This window comes from Sinocyclocheilus rhinocerous, unplaced genomic scaffold (genome assembly GCF_001515625.1).
Source record: "Sinocyclocheilus rhinocerous isolate Xijiao unplaced genomic scaffold, SAMN03320098_v1.1 scaffold171, whole genome shotgun sequence".
NCBI lineage: Eukaryota > Metazoa > Chordata > Actinopteri > Cypriniformes > Cyprinidae > Sinocyclocheilus > Sinocyclocheilus rhinocerous.
Window position 1 is genome coordinate 368,602 of NW_015642206.1, and position 20,795 is coordinate 389,396.

General features: G+C 38.2%; 1 protein-coding gene across 2 annotated transcripts in view; it reads left to right on the forward strand.

Annotated features, from left to right (window-relative positions):
* Nucleotides 1-20,795, forward strand: part of LOC107755731 (KN motif and ankyrin repeat domain-containing protein 1-like) — a 53,314-nt gene that overhangs the window by 28,412 nt on the left and 4,107 nt on the right. Inside the window, exons 1-8 of one of the 2 annotated variants that reach the window (XM_016572616.1) lie at nucleotides 774-1,083; nucleotides 2,960-3,088; nucleotides 11,210-13,852; nucleotides 15,478-15,615; nucleotides 16,886-16,982; nucleotides 17,631-17,816; nucleotides 18,948-19,035; nucleotides 19,632-19,851. In XM_016572616.1, the coding sequence (XP_016428102.1) occupies nucleotides 3,052-3,088; nucleotides 11,210-13,852; nucleotides 15,478-15,615; nucleotides 16,886-16,982; nucleotides 17,631-17,816; nucleotides 18,948-19,035; nucleotides 19,632-19,851 (3,409 nt within the window). In that variant the 5' untranslated portion in view covers nucleotides 774-1,083; nucleotides 2,960-3,051. Of the gene's footprint in view, nucleotides 1-773; nucleotides 1,084-2,959; nucleotides 3,089-11,209; nucleotides 13,853-15,477; nucleotides 15,616-16,885; nucleotides 16,983-17,630; nucleotides 17,817-18,947; nucleotides 19,036-19,631; nucleotides 19,852-20,795 lie in introns of those variants that run through there. The other variant, XM_016572615.1, reaches the window with a different exon arrangement.

Sequence of the window (20,795 nt, forward strand, 5' to 3'; positions counted from 1 at the left end):
GTGTGTGTGTGTGTGTGTGTGTGTGTGTGTTTGAATGCAGAGCATTGTATAGACCTGCACTCCATGTTTAAATGCTGCCTCTAGCTATGGTGTTGTGTCAGGTGACTGCCTCGTCATGCTACCCTGCCCTCACCTCTGGATGTGTGCAATACCTCCCACTAGCATGCCACGTTTCTCATGCAAGATTTTCTGTCACGTTCCCTCTATTTATGAAACTGTCTAATATAAAATATAGATTGCAACAAGACTTTCTAGCCTCTTTCCTAGTAGCCAGAACTGAATATTTTAAAAGTGTAGCAGTGCAGATTTACAAAAGGTATAAAACTGCTTTCTTTTCGCATCAGCATTAATTTTCATGCTCTGTATATATACCTGTTAGCAAGGCATTATGTGTCCTCTTTGATTACAGATGTCTTAATTTATCAGTGATTTGTTTTTCAGGAGTTTACGAGTCAGTGTTTTCTTTATTTTTCACCTAGATCCCACTGACATAGCCTACCTGGAACAAATATGTGGACATCTGTCCTTGCTGTAAGCAGTAGATTGTTATAAATGGCATTTATGTAATTCTAAGGTATTCGACGAAGTATCTCTTTAATTTTTCTTTATGAAAAGTCACTTATATTGTAGTATTCAAGTACAGACTTTGCTAACAGGATGTTGAGAATAGGGAGTGACACTGAATGAGTAAAAATGATAAAACACGCCTTTCCAATTCTTCATGCTATCAGAATGAATTACCTGCAGTTACTTGTCAATCTGTGCTGGGCTGACCCTGTTTGCTATTAACAAGCAACCTTGTTGATGCCTTTGTGCCAATAGAGGACTTAATATTATAAGAGTGTTTGATTAGACGACATCTACCTTTTTCGCAGAGGGTCTCCTATTAATGGTCTGGTGACCAACGGACGGATGCATCCTTCCCTCTTATAGGATCTCTGAAATCTGAGCAAGTTAGCTAATCTTAGCTGTAATATACACTCGAAGGTGCATAGATGTCTTGGCTTATAGGTTACTGCAAGGCCGTAGTAACACCATTCTCTGTGACTACATGTTGAAGAAGTTTAAGAATGACTGAGCAAGGTAGGTGCACTTTTTAGTCTAATGTCACATGTGCATCTAATGTACGTGTGCGATAGATATACATTTTTGTCTGAAACTGAACTGACCCATGTCAGTTTTTGTCTGTACTGTTTGTGATGCAAGCTAATCTGTGTGATGTTTTTAAGTGGTCAAGCATTCTGGGTTTAAAATACCTTCAATTCAAGCCACACATTCATTTTAAATTGCAGCTTTTTAGCATGTTTTGACACGCTCAGAATTGACTTTCACCCACATGTGCATATTTTCATCAAATTAGCTTGGTACATTTTTGTTTCTAGAGACTGAGTGATTATTGTTAAAACTAAACAACTATGTACAAAGTGTTGAACATGTCTCATTGTTTGCAGACTGAAGTGATTTATTGATGAGCTCTTTTGCTGTGCTTGTTAATGGTGGAAAGGAAAAGTTTCTCCTCTGTCTTCTATTCAAACGAATATCGAAACTTCACAAACATCAGCTACATTTTGCCTTGGTGTCTGTTGAAAATGACATTGCACAACATTTCTGAGTGTTGATTCTGAGTCAGTTTGGATGTGAACTTTGGCCATGCTGTAATAGCTGTATGTGTCTGCCAAAAAAAAAAAAGACATGTTGCTGTTATTGTTGTTGTAATATGTGAGTGTGTTTTTTGTGCAAGTTGGAGGAAATTCCATAGCATGTCCTGTGCTTCATAATACTCGAGACAGGTCCAATCATTGTTTTTACTAGTTTCCCAAGTCTGTGTTCTTTAGAGAATATGGCAGACCTCCCACTGGTCCTTCTTCCTGCCGTTCTTCCACTAGGGTTTTATGAGACCCACCACTGTATCTGCTGCACACATTCATGTCTGCTGCTTTGCTTACACAGTCTCAATCTGCTGTCTTTAGTATCTACATGGTTGCTGGGTTGAGATCATGCTGGATGCTGAATTCAACTATATTGATTCTTGGTTCTTGATATTACTGATGCAAACATTTAATGTAAAAATGCACAGCTTTTCCTTCACACAAAAAAAGTTTGGCACCAGAATCGATATAAAGTTTGAGATGGTTAAAGATGGTGTGCTGGTTGCCCCACATTAGTATTTGGCCTTGTTGCTTTTGAGGTTTGTTCGTTTTTTCCAGTTCCTGTGCTAATTTAGAATGAGTGCAGTTTGATTTTAGAGCTCTTATAAGGTGCAGGAGTGTGCAACTTTGTTCAGCTATGCAAGGCTGACTTTGTCTGGGCCTTTCAATACATGGCACCTCAAATGGAAAAAGATATAAAATTAATAGTTTATCCAAAAGAATAAAATTCTGTCATTCATTACTTACCCTCATGTTGTTCCACACCTGTATGACTGACTTTTTTTTATCTTCAAAAGGTGAATTTTTGAAGAACATCCTGTCCACTTTTTTTTACCAATTAATTAAAGTGAATGAGGACTTGCACTCAAAATTATGAAAAGCATAATCAGAAGCATCATATAAGTTTCAGTGCACATATACCAAGTGTTTGGAAGATACTATAGCTTTGTGTGAGAAACATCCTGAAATTTATTGAGTAAAAAATGATGACACTGTTCTAGTCTTTGGGTGAACTATAACATCTCAGATTTGTCAAAAGGTTATTTCTATATCCCCACCATTTGAAAGTTAAGGTTCTATTTGTTGTTAAATATTAAATGACCTTAATAAAAAGTTCATGTTTTGGTTAAACTTCCCACAAGGTCATGCACACAAGTACAAAATTGCAACACTAAGGTGCGTCACTAAGCTTAGGCCTCACCTATATCAGATCAGAGCCCATGATTTTGTTTTTTTCATAGTGTGTGTTTGTTTTTGTGAATCATGCCTGTGGCATTGTCTGACATTTTGTGTTTTGTTGTTTTGTCCAGTTTGCAGGTTGCATGGCAAGCTGATTTGATGCATGACATTTGCATGAGTGCATTCAAGCTCTCTGTGGGATTTCGAGTGAGTGTCTGCAGCAATGGCCCAAACCGTGCACGTTAACGGCAATGCCTCAGGTAACACCCCTCCCTTTTAATTAGTGCAATTGTCTAATCGGTTCTCTAATGAATCATCAGTGTTTCTGCCTACAATTATTCTCAGTTAAAACTGAAGTGTGTAATTTTGGCACCACTAAAATCACCAAATGGAATTGCAAAAATAATAATTGCTGTCAAACAGGTTTCCCAAACACTTCCCTGTCTTCTAAAAGGTTCCACCCCAAACTCACGGCATTGATTGAGCCAATGTTGGGCTTTGTTCTTCGTTGGGCTGCTTGCGATGCTCAAAAAAACTAAGATGGAAATAGAGAGAGTTTTTTAACATCAAAAAATGTACACACTTCAGCTTTAACTTTGTCAAGTGAAGACCCAGGTGAGCATTTGAACAGATATATTGGATGTACTGTACAACAGAACAGAACATGGATGTACAGTATGAACAACAGACGGTTGTGTGTTTTGAAATCTGTAGTATGCAGTGTTGGGGAAGTTACTTTGGAAATGTAATAGGTTACAGATTACAAGTTACCCTATTTGAAATGTAATAAGTAGTGTAACTATTTAAATTACTTTATTAATGTAACTAATTACATTTGATTACTTTTTGATCACTTTTCTAAATTTCTAACTCATATTTTAGAGCAGTCGATGCAATTTGGGAAAGGAATCAATTAAATCTGTGTATGTGTGTGAAAATATTCAGATGTACCCCCATTGTATTTGTCAACATTTTCATAAGTACCTGTAATTTAATTACACATTTTTTCTCCGTACTGTAACGGATTACAGTTACATTTTTGTAATTAAATTATGTAATTCTGTAACATGTAACTAGTTACCCCCAACATTGGTAGTATGTTATATTTTCTGTCATTGTTTTTGTCTATGTATTCTGTTTTCACGTTAATTTCATATAGAATGTACTGTATGTTTAAAGACTTTTCCAATTGTTGAGCGCTGTTTTAGGGTACAAGTCCATGCTTCTGTTTAGGACCTGCACAGTCCTGCATGTCTAACAAAGTATAGAAGCGTGACTTTCGCAGCGTGCTGTGAAATATTGCTTGTCTGACTTGCCGTGCTCTGAACACTCAACCACAACATCAACACATTCCACTGCGCATTCCTCCTGACAATAAAGTGAAAGAGCAACAACATGAGTAATAAGAAGAACTGTTATGTCAGTCACTTATATTGAGCAATTCAATGTTTAAAAGATACTGAAAATAACACAAATGTCAGGGCATGTCAAAACTTCTCCAGGGCCCCAAAACACCCTCAGACCCTAGAGGGTTAATTGAATTATGGGTTTTGCTCCTTTTTTGGCCAGCTTGTGTTGACAGAAGGTCATTTTGATGATACTTTAAATGTAAAGCAGGCATGCTTTTGTTGTAGATTAGGGAAATCATCTTAATGAAACTAACAGGGTCAATAGATGGATTCTTTCTTTAAGATATTGTATCTTCTTTGGGTGCTTTGGTTGTCTGTGTCACTGAACCTTCACCTTTGATGTTTACACAATGAAATTCAGGTCAGTAACAGCCTAAAGGAGATTTTGTGTTGTCTTGGACCCTTTCCATATGGCGGCTCCACAGCAAACTAAGGCCAGAGCACTTGGTGTTAAACAAGGCTGTCAAGCTGTGCCATTATGAAGTCTAGAGTTCTACTTGATTAGCATGTTAACATTGAAGGGCTAATGGACGTGCTAAATTGTTGGACGCTAGTGTTACGGGTACTTGATTACTGTTGAGTTACAATGGTCATCTCTATACAAGTGATCTGGTACCTCATTAACATTTAAACATCTTCTTTGTGTATTGACTGTCAGCAAAGTCAAGTTTTCATTCTTATCTACAGTGTACAAACTTTCCAAGCAGATGTGTGACTGCTAATATATTTTGTGTTAGAGCAAATTTGAGTTGATGAATTCAATATTAGGTACAGTACAAATTTAGTTTTGTAAAGGCCCCATGAATTTATGATGAAGGTTTTGTGGCTTGTAGTCCACATCTGTTAGCTTTGTGGCTATCTGTGGTCTAGGTTGAAAAAAGTATTAGATATTTACATTTAAAATGTGCAGTTTTTATCCTGAGAAAATAGACCAAATGCATGCTGCAGTGCATATAGCAAATCACACTAGCTGTGATGTATACTTTGATTGCTTCCATTGTCCTCATTTGTAAGTCACTTTGGATAAAAGCATCTGCTGAAGGACTAAATGTAAATGTATACTAAAAGATACTGGATTTACAAATGTTACACTAACACAGAAAAGAGAACTGCACTCCTCAAGCTATTTCATGGACTATTTAAGTTCTTATCAGAGCATGTCTGAAAAAGTATGCAGTCTGTTACGAAAAGAGTGATGAATGAAACAGGATTATGATTCAGCCTTACTAATTGTAATTAATTTGAAGTTTATTGTCTACAACAACAACATACTCTGCATGTAATTTACCGCCATTCCTTCTGATATTCTTGGTTCAGTTACTGTTAATATTGGCTGAATTAGCTTTAGTCTGGGATGTACTCCAGGTTTAGTTAATATGAATGCTTAATACTGAATCTGTTCACTGTTTTGTCTGGGTTTTGCTCTGTTCTTTCATGGCAGGACTATTCTTAGAGAAGCTTCTGTATCTGTTCCAGCATTGTTGTTGTGCTTGTTTAATGGCTCTGTGTGTTTGTTAGTGTGGTCTTGAAAATGACGTGGATTTCTGGGATAATTAAACTGGGAGACTGACGTGGTTTCCATGGGCCGGGTCAGGAAATACCAGGCCAGAGTGAGAAAAAGGGCCTCTGTTTTCTCTTCTGTGTGTGTGTGTGTGTGTGTGTTTGAGAGAAGACTGATATGCTCAGACCAGTAGTGCTAGCCTGCTACAGTACTACTTGTGAAACTCCTGCCCAGTAAGTCACAAAAATGTATTATATTCAGTGCTCTAGGCATTTAAAGGTAGACTGAATGAATAGCCACTAAGTAAAACAGATGAAGTGTTGTAGATACAGAATTACTAAATGCATGTCAACTGTGTTTTGCTGTTTTGTTTATAGAAGAGAATGTTAAAGAAGTTGCATTTGCATTTTTTTCATGTTTCAAGCTAGTTAGTTTGTTATTTGAAAGAGTTTCCATTTAAGGGTCTTGCACAACAGATTTTTTTATTTTTTTGTGGAAACATGTTATCCACCGGGCAATATCACGCCTCTTGTCTTATTCTATAGCACCAGTACAGTAGGAAATGTTGTAACTTGCATTGTTAACGTTTTAGACTGTTTGGAAAAAAAACTATTGTACAAATCAGGAGGCCATTGATGTGGGTTTTAGTTTTTGCAGTGTGCATGTCTGAAATGCCTTTTGAAAGACATCGACATGTTCCAGGTGCATGTTTCAAAGATGACCAAAATATCCATGTTCACAAGCTCCAGCTGGGGCTTACAAGGCTGCTTTTATCATAGTATTTGCATACTGAATTGTAATTGGTCATGTTTTCTCTGTATATATTCAGCTATTTACAGCTGCAGCCAAATCTTTATCTGGTCTTTATTTAATTGATAGTGGTATCAAGTGCTCATTTATAAGTTTTAGGTAACTTTTTCTTCTTTTCAGGTGAAAGTAAAAATAAATGCAAATGTTCCTGCAAACATATTGTAGGCAATGGTTTAGGGTTTAGCTGTCGTTAAATTGATTCTGTCTGGGAAATGGCTAGCATATTCTTTGAGTGTGAATCTTCACTGTAAAAAAAAAAAGCAAATTATTGGATAACTCACTCACAATGGATAACAAACTTTTCATGCTTATGTGAACCACCTGTATTTTCCTGCTGTGAAAGATAACTTGGGTGTATGACGGTCATTTCTGACAAGCTAATCTCTTAAATTTCCATATAGGTTTTGTGGTTCGCAAAACAAGCTGATTTATGAAGTTTGCTTTTCCTCCCACATCATGGATTTGGGCATCAAAGGCCAGACATTCAAATAGATGTTTATTTTCATTGCTAACATTCAGCAGATCCGTGCCCAAGGTGATCCTGGACTCTGTGAGAGATCCGCTGAGATTTCATTGTGTTACATGAGAACTGAAAACATTGTCCTCGGGGGTTTGTAATTGGTAATGAATACTCTCATGAGTTTTGTATTGGAATAGACCGCAGAACCTAAAAGAGGCCAAAAAAACAGATTTTAGATAACAGTCTAGTTAAAATGTTTCTACTTTTGCAAGGCATCATGTTGTCTGGTGCCAATGTAATGCTGATCGTTCAAATATTTAGCAGCTACTTGCTGACATGTCTTCAGACATTGTCAGACAGTTTTTGTTAGACACTGTAGATAAGCCATGACCTTTTAAACTCAAAGATTGTGATACACACTTGTACTAATGCCTTTGTCCACCTCTTTTAGAAAAAACAGTGCACAGATCAAGCAGGAAAAAGAGCAGGGCTGTCTGGACATCTATTTTCAGCTGTTTACATGACAGTAATGTTACATTTGGTCAAACATGGATGCCGTGTGAGTAGGGATGTAACGGTATGAAAATTTCATATCACGATTATAGTGACCAAAGTTATCACGGTTATCAATACTATCACGGTTTTGTTAAAATTAGATGAAAATGTTCAAAAAGAACTGATACACACACTGAAAACATTTCGATGCTGGCTGGACAGGATTTATCGCGAGTTTTCAAAATCGTGATAATCAAATACGGTTTTGATGATAATTACATTTTAAACGATAATACTAACCGCCAGGGCATTTTATCGTGATTTATCGTTAAACCGGTAATCGTTCCATCCCTACGTGTGAGACTTTAGCTGAGAGAAATCACACCATCCTGTCTGTTGGCAAATGCAAGTGAAAACATGTTTTTAAAAAAAGGAAAGAAGAAAGAAAACACCCCTTGTTCCATGTTTTAGAAATATTCCCATAGGATTTTTCAAGCCATTTCCCCTCTACCAAATCAGACACATTTTTTGACCTTTTTAAATGGTCTAGACAGATTGGACAGTCATTTAAATCATTCCTAATGTGGGCTGAATGTACTTAACACTAAACTTTCTATATTGACATAATAATTTGTCATTGTTTGAACAAAAAAGCTTCCTGTATGGCACTATTCCATACCTTTTACAAACACCATTTACATGGTGTCCCTTTCTGTTCATTTTGTCCACAAATAACTTCGTGACAACAGACATGCCAAATGATTGTGTGTCATGTTTGTTTGTCCACCTGTCAGGACACTTCCTTTTTCTGCTCTCTTACTGGCCACAGCCATATCCTTACATTTTGTTTTAGCCAATCACATTTTTTCTTAAAAAAATTGCGTCACCTGCAATTTTCATATTTTTTTTTCGTTTTGTCAAGGATTATAACTTGCAGTCTAAAGCAACCTAGGAGTAGGAAACCTACACTCAAAATAGGAATGGACTATACCATCCATTTTAAATTTACACAGGTGGAGTGTGAATATTTGTCTTAGGGATCGACAATGTAAGTACTGTCACATTTTTGAATCTTTAACTTGCTGCCAGCTGGTTGCTGAACTTTAAACCAACCTAACTCATTCCATTCAAAGTGCTTTCCAACATAAAGTAAGTTTGTTTCAGTACGTTGCCCGTAGCATAAACTATTTTGATCGAAACATCCTCAAGGCTGTTTTTGTGTCTGATGGTGGGTAGTGTAATTCTAGACTGCTAAAAGAGAGTGTGGGTGGATTATTCTTGGAGCTGCTTGTCACACTGCTTTCATTTGTTTCCCTCGTTTCTCGCTTGCCCCTTTAGTGTTGCAGGTTTACACCCCACCCCCCCTCACCAGTGAGGTCAGCACTCAGCTGCCCAAGTGTCTGTTCCTCGTACCAGACAAGCCTGTCTCGCTCTCCATGACATTGCTGTTGTGCTCTTGCTATAGTCAGCAAAGCTAGCTGGTGTGTTGAACAAGCTAGCAATTGTTGCAGTACAAATACAGTAAAAGGGGTTTTGTCAGTGGTCTTGAATGATTGTTACATGGTTAAATATAGAATGAAGCTTTTTAGTTTAGTTGGAGCATTTAGAAAATGTGTTTTATTTTTATTATAATTTAAAAAGCCATGTTCATGTCACAATATATTAGTGTTTTTATCTGTAATCCTGAACATTAAGAAAAGCAGCAAATGCTTAAATGAACCTTGTATTATGTGTCTGGTGAGTTTAGGCTCCTTAATATGACAAAGACATGCCTGGAAAGCGTGCTTAAAAAGGGACCACTGTTTAAAGGGGTTACGGAGTGTTTACAGAGAACTTTGAGAGAGGAAAGACAGAAGAAACAGTGTAAGTGCTGCATGATTGGTGGAGGCATTTAGCCTATCACAGGCTGCACTGAGCTAGGCTAAGTTTACACCAATAGTGGAATTTTTTCCCCTTATGGAGTGAAGGTTGAGAAAGTGCTCAGTGAGTGAGGGGAGGCAGCCTGCAGCTTGTTCTAGTTATAAAACTCTATTACGGCTTGTAAGGGAACAGGCGCCGCTGCATGAGGACTGCTGTTTGACTTTGGGTAAGTGACGCTTGAACAATGAGGGATTAGGTTGCCTTAACCTTCTCAAAACCCCTTTCAGTTAAGTCTATATAAGGGACACAGGAGGCAATGTTACATGGCCAAGTAAACTTTCTTGCATTTTACATACTTAATTAAAATGTACCAAGAAATGCGTTTAATGGTTTGTTATTTGTTCTTAATGCATTGTGTCTGCTCTCTAAATCATCTAAAAAAGTGTGTTGGCTTCCAGAGAGTTAATCTGTCTAACTGACGGGAGGAATTCTCTGTCTAGTGTGGAATTTGGACTGTGATATAAGCTCTGTTGATGGATATTCCTTGGCTTCTAGCTGAAAAGAAACCATTAACGTTTTTGCCTCTCTGTCAATGCATTTCTTGTCTGCTAGGTAGTGAGTGAGTGAAATGTTTAAGATATTGCCAGTTGCATTGGACCGAATAGATCTTTGGGTAGAAAGAAATATTTGCTCTCCTTGTTTTCCCTTAACCCCACCCCCAGTTACCCTCCCCGTGCAAATGCTCAGCAAACACATGGAGTTTGTTTTGCCATGAAATTGACTAGAAAACATCTTTACAATCCGGTGTTGGAAATCGATAGATGGAAAATTTAATTTTTGTTAGTTAATGGTTTGTTAGTAAATAGTTTAACTTTTAGTGGAAAAATCTTAGCAATGTATTGTGTAAGTGTGAAGTGGTGTTGGAATGACACTCACACTGTTATGATTACTGGGTATAACCGTTATCACACCTCTAGGCTTGCAACCATAGGAGTGACACCTTTTGGCAAGAGAGTTACATACTGTATATGTCTTAAAGGGTTATTTCACCCAAAAATGAAAATTCTGTCATTAATTACTCACCCTCATGTCGTTCTAAACCTGTAAGACCTCCGTTCATCTTCGGAACACAAATTAAGATATTTTTAATGAATTCTGAGAGCTCTCTGACCCTCCCATAGACAGCAAAGTAATTACCACGATCAAGGTCCAGAAATGTAGCAAGGAGATCTGTAAAATAATCCATGTGACATCAGGGGTTCAACCGGTTGAACCCCTGATGTCACATGGATTATTTTACCGATCTCCTTGCTATGATTTTGGACCTTGATCGTGGTAATTACATTGCTGTCTATGGGAGGGTCAGAGAGCTCTCTGAATTCCTCAAAAATATCTTAATTTGTGTTTCGAAGATGAACGAAGGTCTTACGGGTTTAGAACGACATGAGGGTGAGTAATTAATGACAGAATTTTCATTTTTGGGTGAACTATTCCTTTTATGTACCAGGCAGTCAGACTGAAGAAACATTTGGTCAAAATTAAAATTTATTTTTATGTTTTTACTAGCTGGTTGTTTTAGTCCTTTTGGGGATTGCCTTGATGAATGAATTTGTTGTTGTTGTATTGCTTTTGGTTCAATACCGTGTATTGGTGTATAATATTTGTATGATACTGCAAGGAAATCATCATATTAAAAAAAGAGTGTAATAAATTTTAAGGACCAATTACACATTTTCTTTTCTGACGTTATTTTGCATATTTTAAGGAAATAATTGAATAACTGTACAGTGATAATTTATTCAACTAATTAATTTTTTTCTTTTCTATTTATTAATTTTTTTTTAAGAAAAAGATGATGATGAGAAGGACCCTTACTCTTTGGAAACCCCGTATGGTTATCAGCTAGACCTGGACTTCCTTAAGTATGTGGATGACATCGAGAGGGGCAACACCATCAAGAAGCTAAACATCCAAAGGAAACCAAAAGTGGTCAGGTCTGCGCCTCCTCCTCAGAGTAGTTGTAGTGGCCACACTGAGTGGACTTCAACAGACTCCTTATCCTCTTCTAACAGCGATGAGAGCAAACAGTCGCCAGTCTACTTTACACCTCAGAACCAGGTACCCCCCCCTGGCCATACTGCCCAAGTCCATGAAGCTCCCCAAGCCTTTGTGAACGGCCCCGAGACCAAGCAGCTGCTGCCTCCACCTTCTCCCCGCCTTCTTCGCCATAACCCCCAGGTGGAGAAAACACTGATGGAGACCCGAAGGCGACTGGAACAGGAGCGGCTCCTGATGCAGCCACCAGTCAATGAGCCGCCCCGTCGGCGACTAGCCAGTTTTGGAGGAATGGGCTCTTCCAGTTCCCTGTCCTCTTACAGTGGCTCCTATGGGCCAAGCCAGATTTCACCCAGCTCACATTCTTTTCAACATAATGGACATCTAGGCAATGGCGAGTACAACCCCTACTTCACATCCTCTATGGGCAGTTCAATCCGCCACAGTCCCCTCAGCTCAGGCATGACCACACCAGTGACCAATGTTAGCCCACTGCACCTCCAGCACATTCGAGAACAAATGGTAGTGGCTCTAAAGAGACTAAAAGAACTGGAGAAGCAGGTAAAGACCATCCCAATCCTTCAGGTCAAGATCTCAGTCTTGCAAGAAGAGAAAAGGCAACTAGTGTCCCAGATGAAGAACTCCAAGGTAACGGGGCAGAGTCCAGATGGAGGTTTCAGGAAGCGCTCCTATAGTGTTGGCAGTGCTGATCAGTATGAGCCCCTGACCCAGCTCAGGACAGGCTCTGAACTCCACATTGAGGAGATGGAGAACACTGAGCAGAACACTCAAAGGCTACAAGAGTTCAGGCAACTGACGGCTGAAGTGGAGGCTTTGGAGAGAAACCTGCAGGATAATGGTGAGGAAAGGAAGCACAGCTTACACCAAACAGAGGAAAAAACAAACCAAAACGTCCAGCGGTGGAGGCGTGAGAGCAAGTCCATTGGTGTCGGAGCTGATGAGAACATGAACAATGTGGTTGTATATCGGAGGTCACCTGGGCAAAACAGAGATGTGGCTGTGGGAACAGAGCAGGAGTTGAGGAGCACAGGAGTTGGTGTGACTGAAGCCATGCTAGGTATGAGCAGCGAAGTAGAAGCTGAAATCGAGATGCAGCACCAGACCATCGAAGCCCTGAAAGAGAAGATCTACAGACTGGAGGTTCAACTTAAGGAGACAACCCACCAAATGGAAATGGGAAAGCTAAAGCTTCAGCTTCAAGAGGCTGGATCAAGAAAAAAGGCAGACAAGGGAATGATGGCAAGGCCAGAAATGTATAGCACTTCAGTGGAGGCCAGAGTGTCCACACAGAGCCAAGGTGTGGGCAACCATGTTGAGTTTAGCAATGCAAGCACAAATCATGTCCTACAAATGAATTCAGTAGGCATTATTTGCAAACCAGAGGCAAGGCATGTTTCAGTGGGTCCAGAGTTGCCAATGGAGCAGTGGGTTGTACGAGAACGTGCTGAAGTTAAGGAACAATGTGTTGGCAAGCAGGTTGTGATGTGCAACCGAGGTGTGGGAGTGGAATTAAGTGTATGTGAAATGGGGATCAACACTGAATTAATGACCGAAGGTTTAGTACTATGCAAAACTGAGGCTGAACAAGACAAGGAGTTCAGGTCTATTGGATGTGGAGATTGTTCAGTCGATGTAATGGTCAGGCCTATCAAGGAGATGGCAACCCAGAGCACAGCAACAGATGAAGTTCACAGAACTGACTTTGGAATCATGGTCTTACCCATGTGTGCCTCACAGTACACAAACACAGAAATTGAGACAATAGGCAAGTTAACCAATACAGACAAGATAGTTCTTACGGATTCCTGCACCACTACACAACCATACTCAAAAGACAAACAAGTTAGCACCGTACCAGTGGAGACTCGTACAATTGCCATTGGTGATGGTCTTGTAAAAGATGTGCCGGCCATATTAAAAATGCGCTCCGTTTCAGTAGGTACAACAGCATCTGAAGAAGGTATGCATGACAAGTCTCCATCTTACAAAACCAAGGAGACTGGGGTTGGCCTCACGAACATAAATGAAAACTTTTTAGTCGGTCACAAGACAAGGAACATTGCATGTGGCCCTTCTCAGTCTCCTACCTCGATCCAACTTGAGAGTGTTCCTGTGGGATCAATGTCATCAGCAGGACCCATCCACTCGCAGGCTGGGGCGGGTGTTGGTCTCGATCACTACATAGAGAGAGTGCAGAAGCTCTTGCAGGAACAGCAGATGTTGCTTGCTCAGAACTACAGTGAGCTGGAAGATACATTCGGCCCACCTCAGCAATCCCAGTTTAGCTCCATCAATAGTGAGCTGGTTACGACTCTATCATCCATCAATTCAGTAATGAAGTATGGAAGTGTTGAGGAACTCTCCAACATGGACCTTCTGAGACAGAAGGAAAACTCAGACCACACCATGAAAGGTAAGTTGCAGTTTATTTGATCCTATATGCTGTATGAACCAAAGAACATACATGCAGAAGAAGAAAAAATATTGCTGCATGTTTAGTATAAAGCACTGATGTACTCCAGGTTGCTATATTTACACTCAGGCCCCCTTTTCCTGCTGAGTATGGTGAGGAAGAGGGATGAGACAAAAGGGTACACGGTGCATTTGTGTCTGTAATGATGCCTGACACGATCTGACAGGGCAAAGTTTTCTCTGACCCTGAAAAATACATAAGGGCTTTGGATATAATCCAACAATGATATCATCTCTTTTGGAAGGCAGCAGCTTGTGCTAAATGGCTAGTTGTTGTTGTCTTTGCTGATGCTGATTCATAAATCCTCAGTGTTATGTAATGGAGAGAAGCTTTGTGTAAGACTTCCTCTCTATAAGACCAGACTCGAGGACCATATCCAAAGTGTCTTTAAGTATGTGCACAAGTTCTTCATGTTTTTATTTCCAGGAAGGCTTAAAAGTCACAATAATCTAAAAGTTCTTAGTTCAGTGGTCTCATATTCCTCTATCATCAACAGGCTTTTAGCCTGAGTTTTTATGGAATGCTCTGAAGTTATAAATAACAGTTGCTTCTACTCTGCAGGGAATCGAGAGACAGAATTTTTTAAACATGCACATCAGAGGATTATGGCCAATGGTCAGTCAAAATTGCTGCCAAGATTTTAGTGTTTCCATGTCTGCTGTGAACTGATTTGACTCTAGATAAAGCAGGAGATGTGCACAGGTATTCTCCATATTGGACATTCTTTTGCAGAAATATTTTTATTACGTTACTACTTTTGGTTCATGACAATGAAAGACCATCTGATGTGAAGAATATCTAGAGGCTAGAATTCAGATTCATATCATAATCATTGCACATATTATCTTAAACTTTGAGAGAATCCGCACACTATTCTGATTGTGTGTTCTCCAAAGTTGTCCTTTTTTCAAGCAACTTTGTTTTGGCAGCAGCTATATTATAATGTCTTGGAGGTATAATTTGAGAGTGAATTATTATGTACAGTATCATAGCTTGTTTGCAGCTGCACCTAGAAAAACCACACCTTATTGGTTAATTTGCAAGGCTTTTATCGTTGGCGTCCTACAAGTCTAAATATAAGCAGCTACTGACATATACCAAAATTTGGTGTTATTTTTGTCCGCTGCGGTGTAATTTTGAAGGCTTTTAGGTTTATTGCCAAGTTGTTTACTTTTTTTTTTTTTGGCCATTCATGCATTCATGTTAAAAATGAGTTCTTTTAAGCTCTGCAAGGATGAATTTCAGATTTTCAAGATACAAACAGCAAAACGGTTTCCTGATTTTTGTTCCTTATCACCCTCAAAACCATAAAATGCAGTTAGATGAAAGGAGCTCTGTGAAATCACACATGTAATATGGAGGGGTTTCATAAAAAGGACCTTTTCTTTACCTTTTCATGTGTTCCTCCTTTTTATCAGCAAAATGCCATTAAAACAAAAAATATATCATTTTACTTTCATTTTAAGAGTTGATTGTCCTGAGCTATTATCAAATGTATGTTTTTTAAAATGCATTGTTGTACCTCATGAATGTCTTTTCTGTCTTATTTCATCCTGTTTATCCAGAAACACAAATGGTCAGTTCCCACTCGAGTAGTTCGAGGACAGAGGTCACAAGGATAGAAAATGTGTGTATTGACGATGCACATGGTACAGCAACACAGAAAAGCCGCATGGACCAGCAAATGTCCACAGCATTGCATGGTATGCCCAATTCTGTCACTAAACAAGCAAGAGATATTTGTACATTTTTGCAGTTCCAGTCAGTTGTGGTTGACAGTCAGTGTGTTAATATGAAGTTCTTGCTGCTGTGTTTCCACGTGTGCTGTCAACTGATTTAGCTTTAGATAAAGCAGATGATGTGCTCAGGTATTCTCCATATCAGACATTCTTACATTACTACCTTTGGCTCATTGCAATGAAAGACCATCTGATATGAAGAATATCTACAGACTAGAATTCAGATGCATACCATAAACTGAGAAAGAATCAGCAAGCACACCATTCTGATTGTATGTGATCTGAATTTGTAGTTGTAGTTGACAGTTCAGTGTGTTGATTTGATGTGCTGTAAGACTGTGATTAACCATCATAAAATAAGCCACTTATTCACATTGAACTCCCCTTGATGGATGGCTTTTTTGATGAAAAGACCCTTGTGTGACTGTCTCAGGAGAGCATGTAACAGATTAACAGCTTTAAGACACACTTCCCAGCATACATCTGCTCTCACCTGTCAAAAAAAGGGAAACATAATGAGTGCCTTCACCGCATACAATGTTAGAGATACAGACTGTTAGAGGGAGTGTGTCCATCTGTAGGGCATGTTCTGGCAGTTCTCAGAACTGTTCTTTTTTCAGTCTCTGTGGAGAGGGGCGGCGATCCTCTTCGGTATTTGGCAGTGCGAAGCCTGTACTTAACATGTTTGCCATAGCTTTAGGCTGTGGGTTGTGTTTCTTTTGCTTCACATAATTTTTTCAAAACTCATGTTTGATATGCAACTTTTTTTTTTTTTTTTTCCAAGCTAGCGTTGCTTGATTCTTTCTTCTGTTGAAAAGGACAACAAGGGTTGGACGTTGTACATGTCTGTCAGATTTGGAAATGTAGCCAGCTCTAGCTTATGGTCTTGATTAGCTGTTGCTGCCTAACGTAGATTCAGCTTGTTCATTTCCCATAACAGTAATAACACTGTATATCATAATAAATCATGATTTCAGCGTTATGCATTTCTTTCCATTTTGATAGGGTGTGTAGATTTTTGTCAGCATTTTTGGTGGAGACAAAATATTGCTTTCAGATCTATATTAAAACTGTTTATATTTATTTATTTATGCACTAACAATATGTAGGTAGGCTTGAATATACCATACCACTATTTATACCTGGAATAATATTTGATTTAAAATGTAAACATTTTGGCTCCACTTTAACAATATAAAAATAATTGATCACCTTCATTTCTCTTTTCTACTAGGCAGTCATAGCACCCTGAAGTCCATCATGAAGAAAGACGGTCATCAGGGGCCTAATGGCACAAAAAAGAATCTGCAGTTTGTTGGTGTAAATGGAGGGTAGGTTTTCTTTCACAATATGAGGAGAAAACATTATGAAAGAAGTGTTTTCAAAAAATTATTTTCCAGCTGATGTTGGTTTTAAGGAATATAGCCAGCCAGTCATTAAAACCTGAGGTTTCCCAATGCAAATAGCATATTTATCTTGTAGCATATTTACCAAATAGCATGAAATATTGGTTTGAATATTTGAGCTTAATAATTGAGTGTAAATTATTTGATTATATTAGTTAATAGCTAGTTAGTAGTTTAGCTTAGCTGCAACAATATTACAATACAAGTTTATATATTATTAGTAACCTGCAGTGTGTGTTACTTTTTTTATTTGGACTATCTATCTATCTATGTATCTATCTATCTATCTATTTATTTTTTTCATTTTTACTGCAGTAGCTAGCTAACTGATTTGAAACACAAAATGATGCAAATTATCTATTTTAACTTGTGTTGGAAGGAAAAATTGACCAAAAAGTGATTACACAAAAAATAAGCTATGGTTTGTGACCATGAAGAACTATGAAATATACAATTTAGCAGTCATTTCACAAAATCAGTGCTGCATTTGAACAATCAGAATCAAGAATTCCAGAGCGTCATGTAAATATGCAGTGATTTAATTATGTGCACATCTGTGTTTTCCATGTCTAGCTATGAGACAACATCGAGTGATGACTCCAGCTCAGAAGAGAGCAGCTCCTCTGGGTCGGAGGATGAAGAGGAGGACAAAGACAAGGTGGTGAATGTCAGAGAGATGAGGAAAGAAGAATTCAGGAATAATGAAGCAGTGGATGAAGACAGAGACACTGAAGATTTAGGCCAGGACAAAAGGCAGAGGCAAGTATTGCCAGTAACTCTTCAGTGTTGCACAATTTTTGACTGTAGACCAATTCAAGAGTCTCTTGCATCAGAAGGAGAATTTAAGGTATTTTGGATGTTATGTCTGCAAATATTTTTTTTAAAAAGGAAAGTAGACCGTTTGGAGACACAAATGAAACATCAGATCTGTATTATCATATCATTAAAGAATCCTGCATACCAAACCTGACATGAATTATGAGAAAGAGTACTAAAGTACTACCCTTCATAATCTCAAAAAAGTCCTCTTTCCACCTGGAAATAATATTATTTCATATCTGGATAGTATCTGGATATTCTTTAGCTAGCTTGCTAAAAGAATGCTGCTTTAACTACACTTTGCATTCCAGTGTGTATCCAGTGTTAGTCAGCTGAACGATTACACTGGACACGCAAAATGGAAAATGCCATTCATTGCATTTTCAACCATTTACTAATTTAAAAGTTCTAAATGTATTAATTTCAAAAGTTAAAAAAAAAATTATCTGGTCTATTACGTTTCCCTACTTTACAAGCCTTCCAACAATAAAAGGTGCTAATAGAAATTACAAGTGAAAGGGTGAAAAATAAAAGTTTAAAGCACTAAATTAAAAATAAACTAGGAGAGAGATGTAAGGATTTGGGGAGAGAAATAAGAGACTCCTAGTGTAGTCCAGTAGAATAATTCATGGGATATTGTTCCTTGAATTGCATAACCAGATCACAAGACTACAGTCTGTTGTCTTTTTCACATTGTGAAAGCCAAGAAGCCACAATGCAACATACAAGACAAAAAGAGCTCTAGCCACAGATGTTCTTAAAACAAATACCAAGCAGATTTTTTTCCTAATGAGTAAAAATAGAGCATTACGGAAAACTGACTATATATTTACTGGATAATAAATATTTTTTATCACAACCTCTACATTACAGATTACCTACTTGAATGCAGATAATGAAAATACATTAGCATTTACATTTTTGTCAAATGTGGTCAGTCCAGAATTCCCTGACCACTTCCACGTCTGGTTTCCACTTTTGATCCAGACACATTTTTATATGCAGGGCTTTGTCCGATACTGGTTAGCACTCAAAAGTGTCATGCATTTAATAATGCTTTTTTTTTCTTAGGTATGAGTTGAATGAGAAGATGATTTCTGCATGCAACATGCTGAAACCCCACCTCAACGACCCCAAGGCTTTATCTAATAAAGATTTGGTAAGTTTTAGCCATGTCTAAACCCTCAGTGCACAAAAATAATATCTGTGATTCCAGATTAGTAAAATGATTTGGTGAAATCCTCTATTTTCTTAATGCCTTTGACGGTTTTCCTTAGTCAGCAATCTTGTCAAACAAGCGACTCAAAGCAAATTAGAGTTTTAGATGTTTCTTCAAGCTCCGCTTCACTGCACCTGAAACAGGAAGGATATTGGCTTCTTTGTGGTTAACGTGGTGTAAAAGAATGTTGGATCAACTCTTATTTCTGCTGACCCCCGAACAGAGGGTCTGTGACGTGCCCAGCTGTGTGCTGACTGGGCTACTGTTAAGTCTTGGGTCAAGTCAAAACTGTATTTGTCCTGAATTTCACAAACCTGAATCTGATAAGTGAACGTAATTTAGACTAATTAGGATCATTATGTAACAAGATCCTGGATGTTTCTCTTTGTGTTGCTTCTGTTTATATGTTTAACTTTTTTTACTTTGATTATGAGGTTTCTGAGCTGTTACTACACAAATAGCACAATCCATGTACAGTAAATCTTCTATAATACCATACTGATCTTGCTCATATTTATCATTTTGTGTCATTCCAGAGGCCATATGTGAACACAGTGCAGCACGAGTGGTTCCGAGTGTCCAGTCAGAAGACGGCCGTGCCGGAGTTGGTGGAGGACTTCCTGAATGCTTTCAGAGGCATCTCCCCTGCCCTGCTGCAACACATCGTAAACATGGCCGATGGCAACGGCAACACTGCCCTCCATTACAGTGTATCCCATTCCAACTTCCACATTGTGAAAAAGCTGCTGGATGCTGGTAAGTATTTAACTCACATTCAACATTTCCACAATTTTTGAAGTCATTTACAACCTGCTTTTTTTAGCGCAGTGGTGATTGACTAGTGTGAAGGCGGCATGTTGGTGTTGCTGGGGACGCATCAGCATGACTAAAGAGTAACGTTATCACATGTGATCAGATCACAAAATACTTTGGGCCCATTTAGCCCTGTAGTTAGCGCTGTCCATTTGCGATTCAATCAAGAGAGATAAATGTTAATACCAGTGGTAAACATCAGTGGTCTTTTGAGTTGAACCAGTAAGCAACCACCCAGAAACCATCTTTCCACCAAAATATTAAGTGTATCAACTATTTTCAACATTGATAATAATAAGAAATATTTCTTGAGCACCAAATCAGCATATTAGAATAATTTCTGAAGGATCATGTGACACTGAAGGCTGGCGTAATGGCTGCTGAAAATTCAGCTTTGGCCTCACATATATTATAAATATTAAAATTAGGGCTGTCAGTTGATTAAAAATTGTAATCCAATTAATTACATGATGTGTCGATTAATTAATCTAATTAATCACAAATTACATTTGGCTGTGAAAATACCCCCAAAAGATTATTTAAAGCTATTTTTGTGTTAAATGAGAAAGTATTAAGTAAACATTACAAATAGTAGCTTTAGAAAGAAATATTTGGTTTGATTCAACATACATTTTATTACACATAAACGTTTAGGCTACAATGGCCTAACATAAACTATGGAACATAAAAGCAGATAATTTGAGAAACATCTCCGTTTTTTTCATTCATGCAATGGAAGTCATTGGTAACCAAAATAGCTTTGTTACCAACAGTCTTTAAAATACCTTGTTTTATGTTCCACAAAAGAAAGTAAGTCATTACGGTTTAGTAAATGATGACATAATTTAAATTTTTGGGTGAACTATTCCTTTAAAGCCCACCCCACC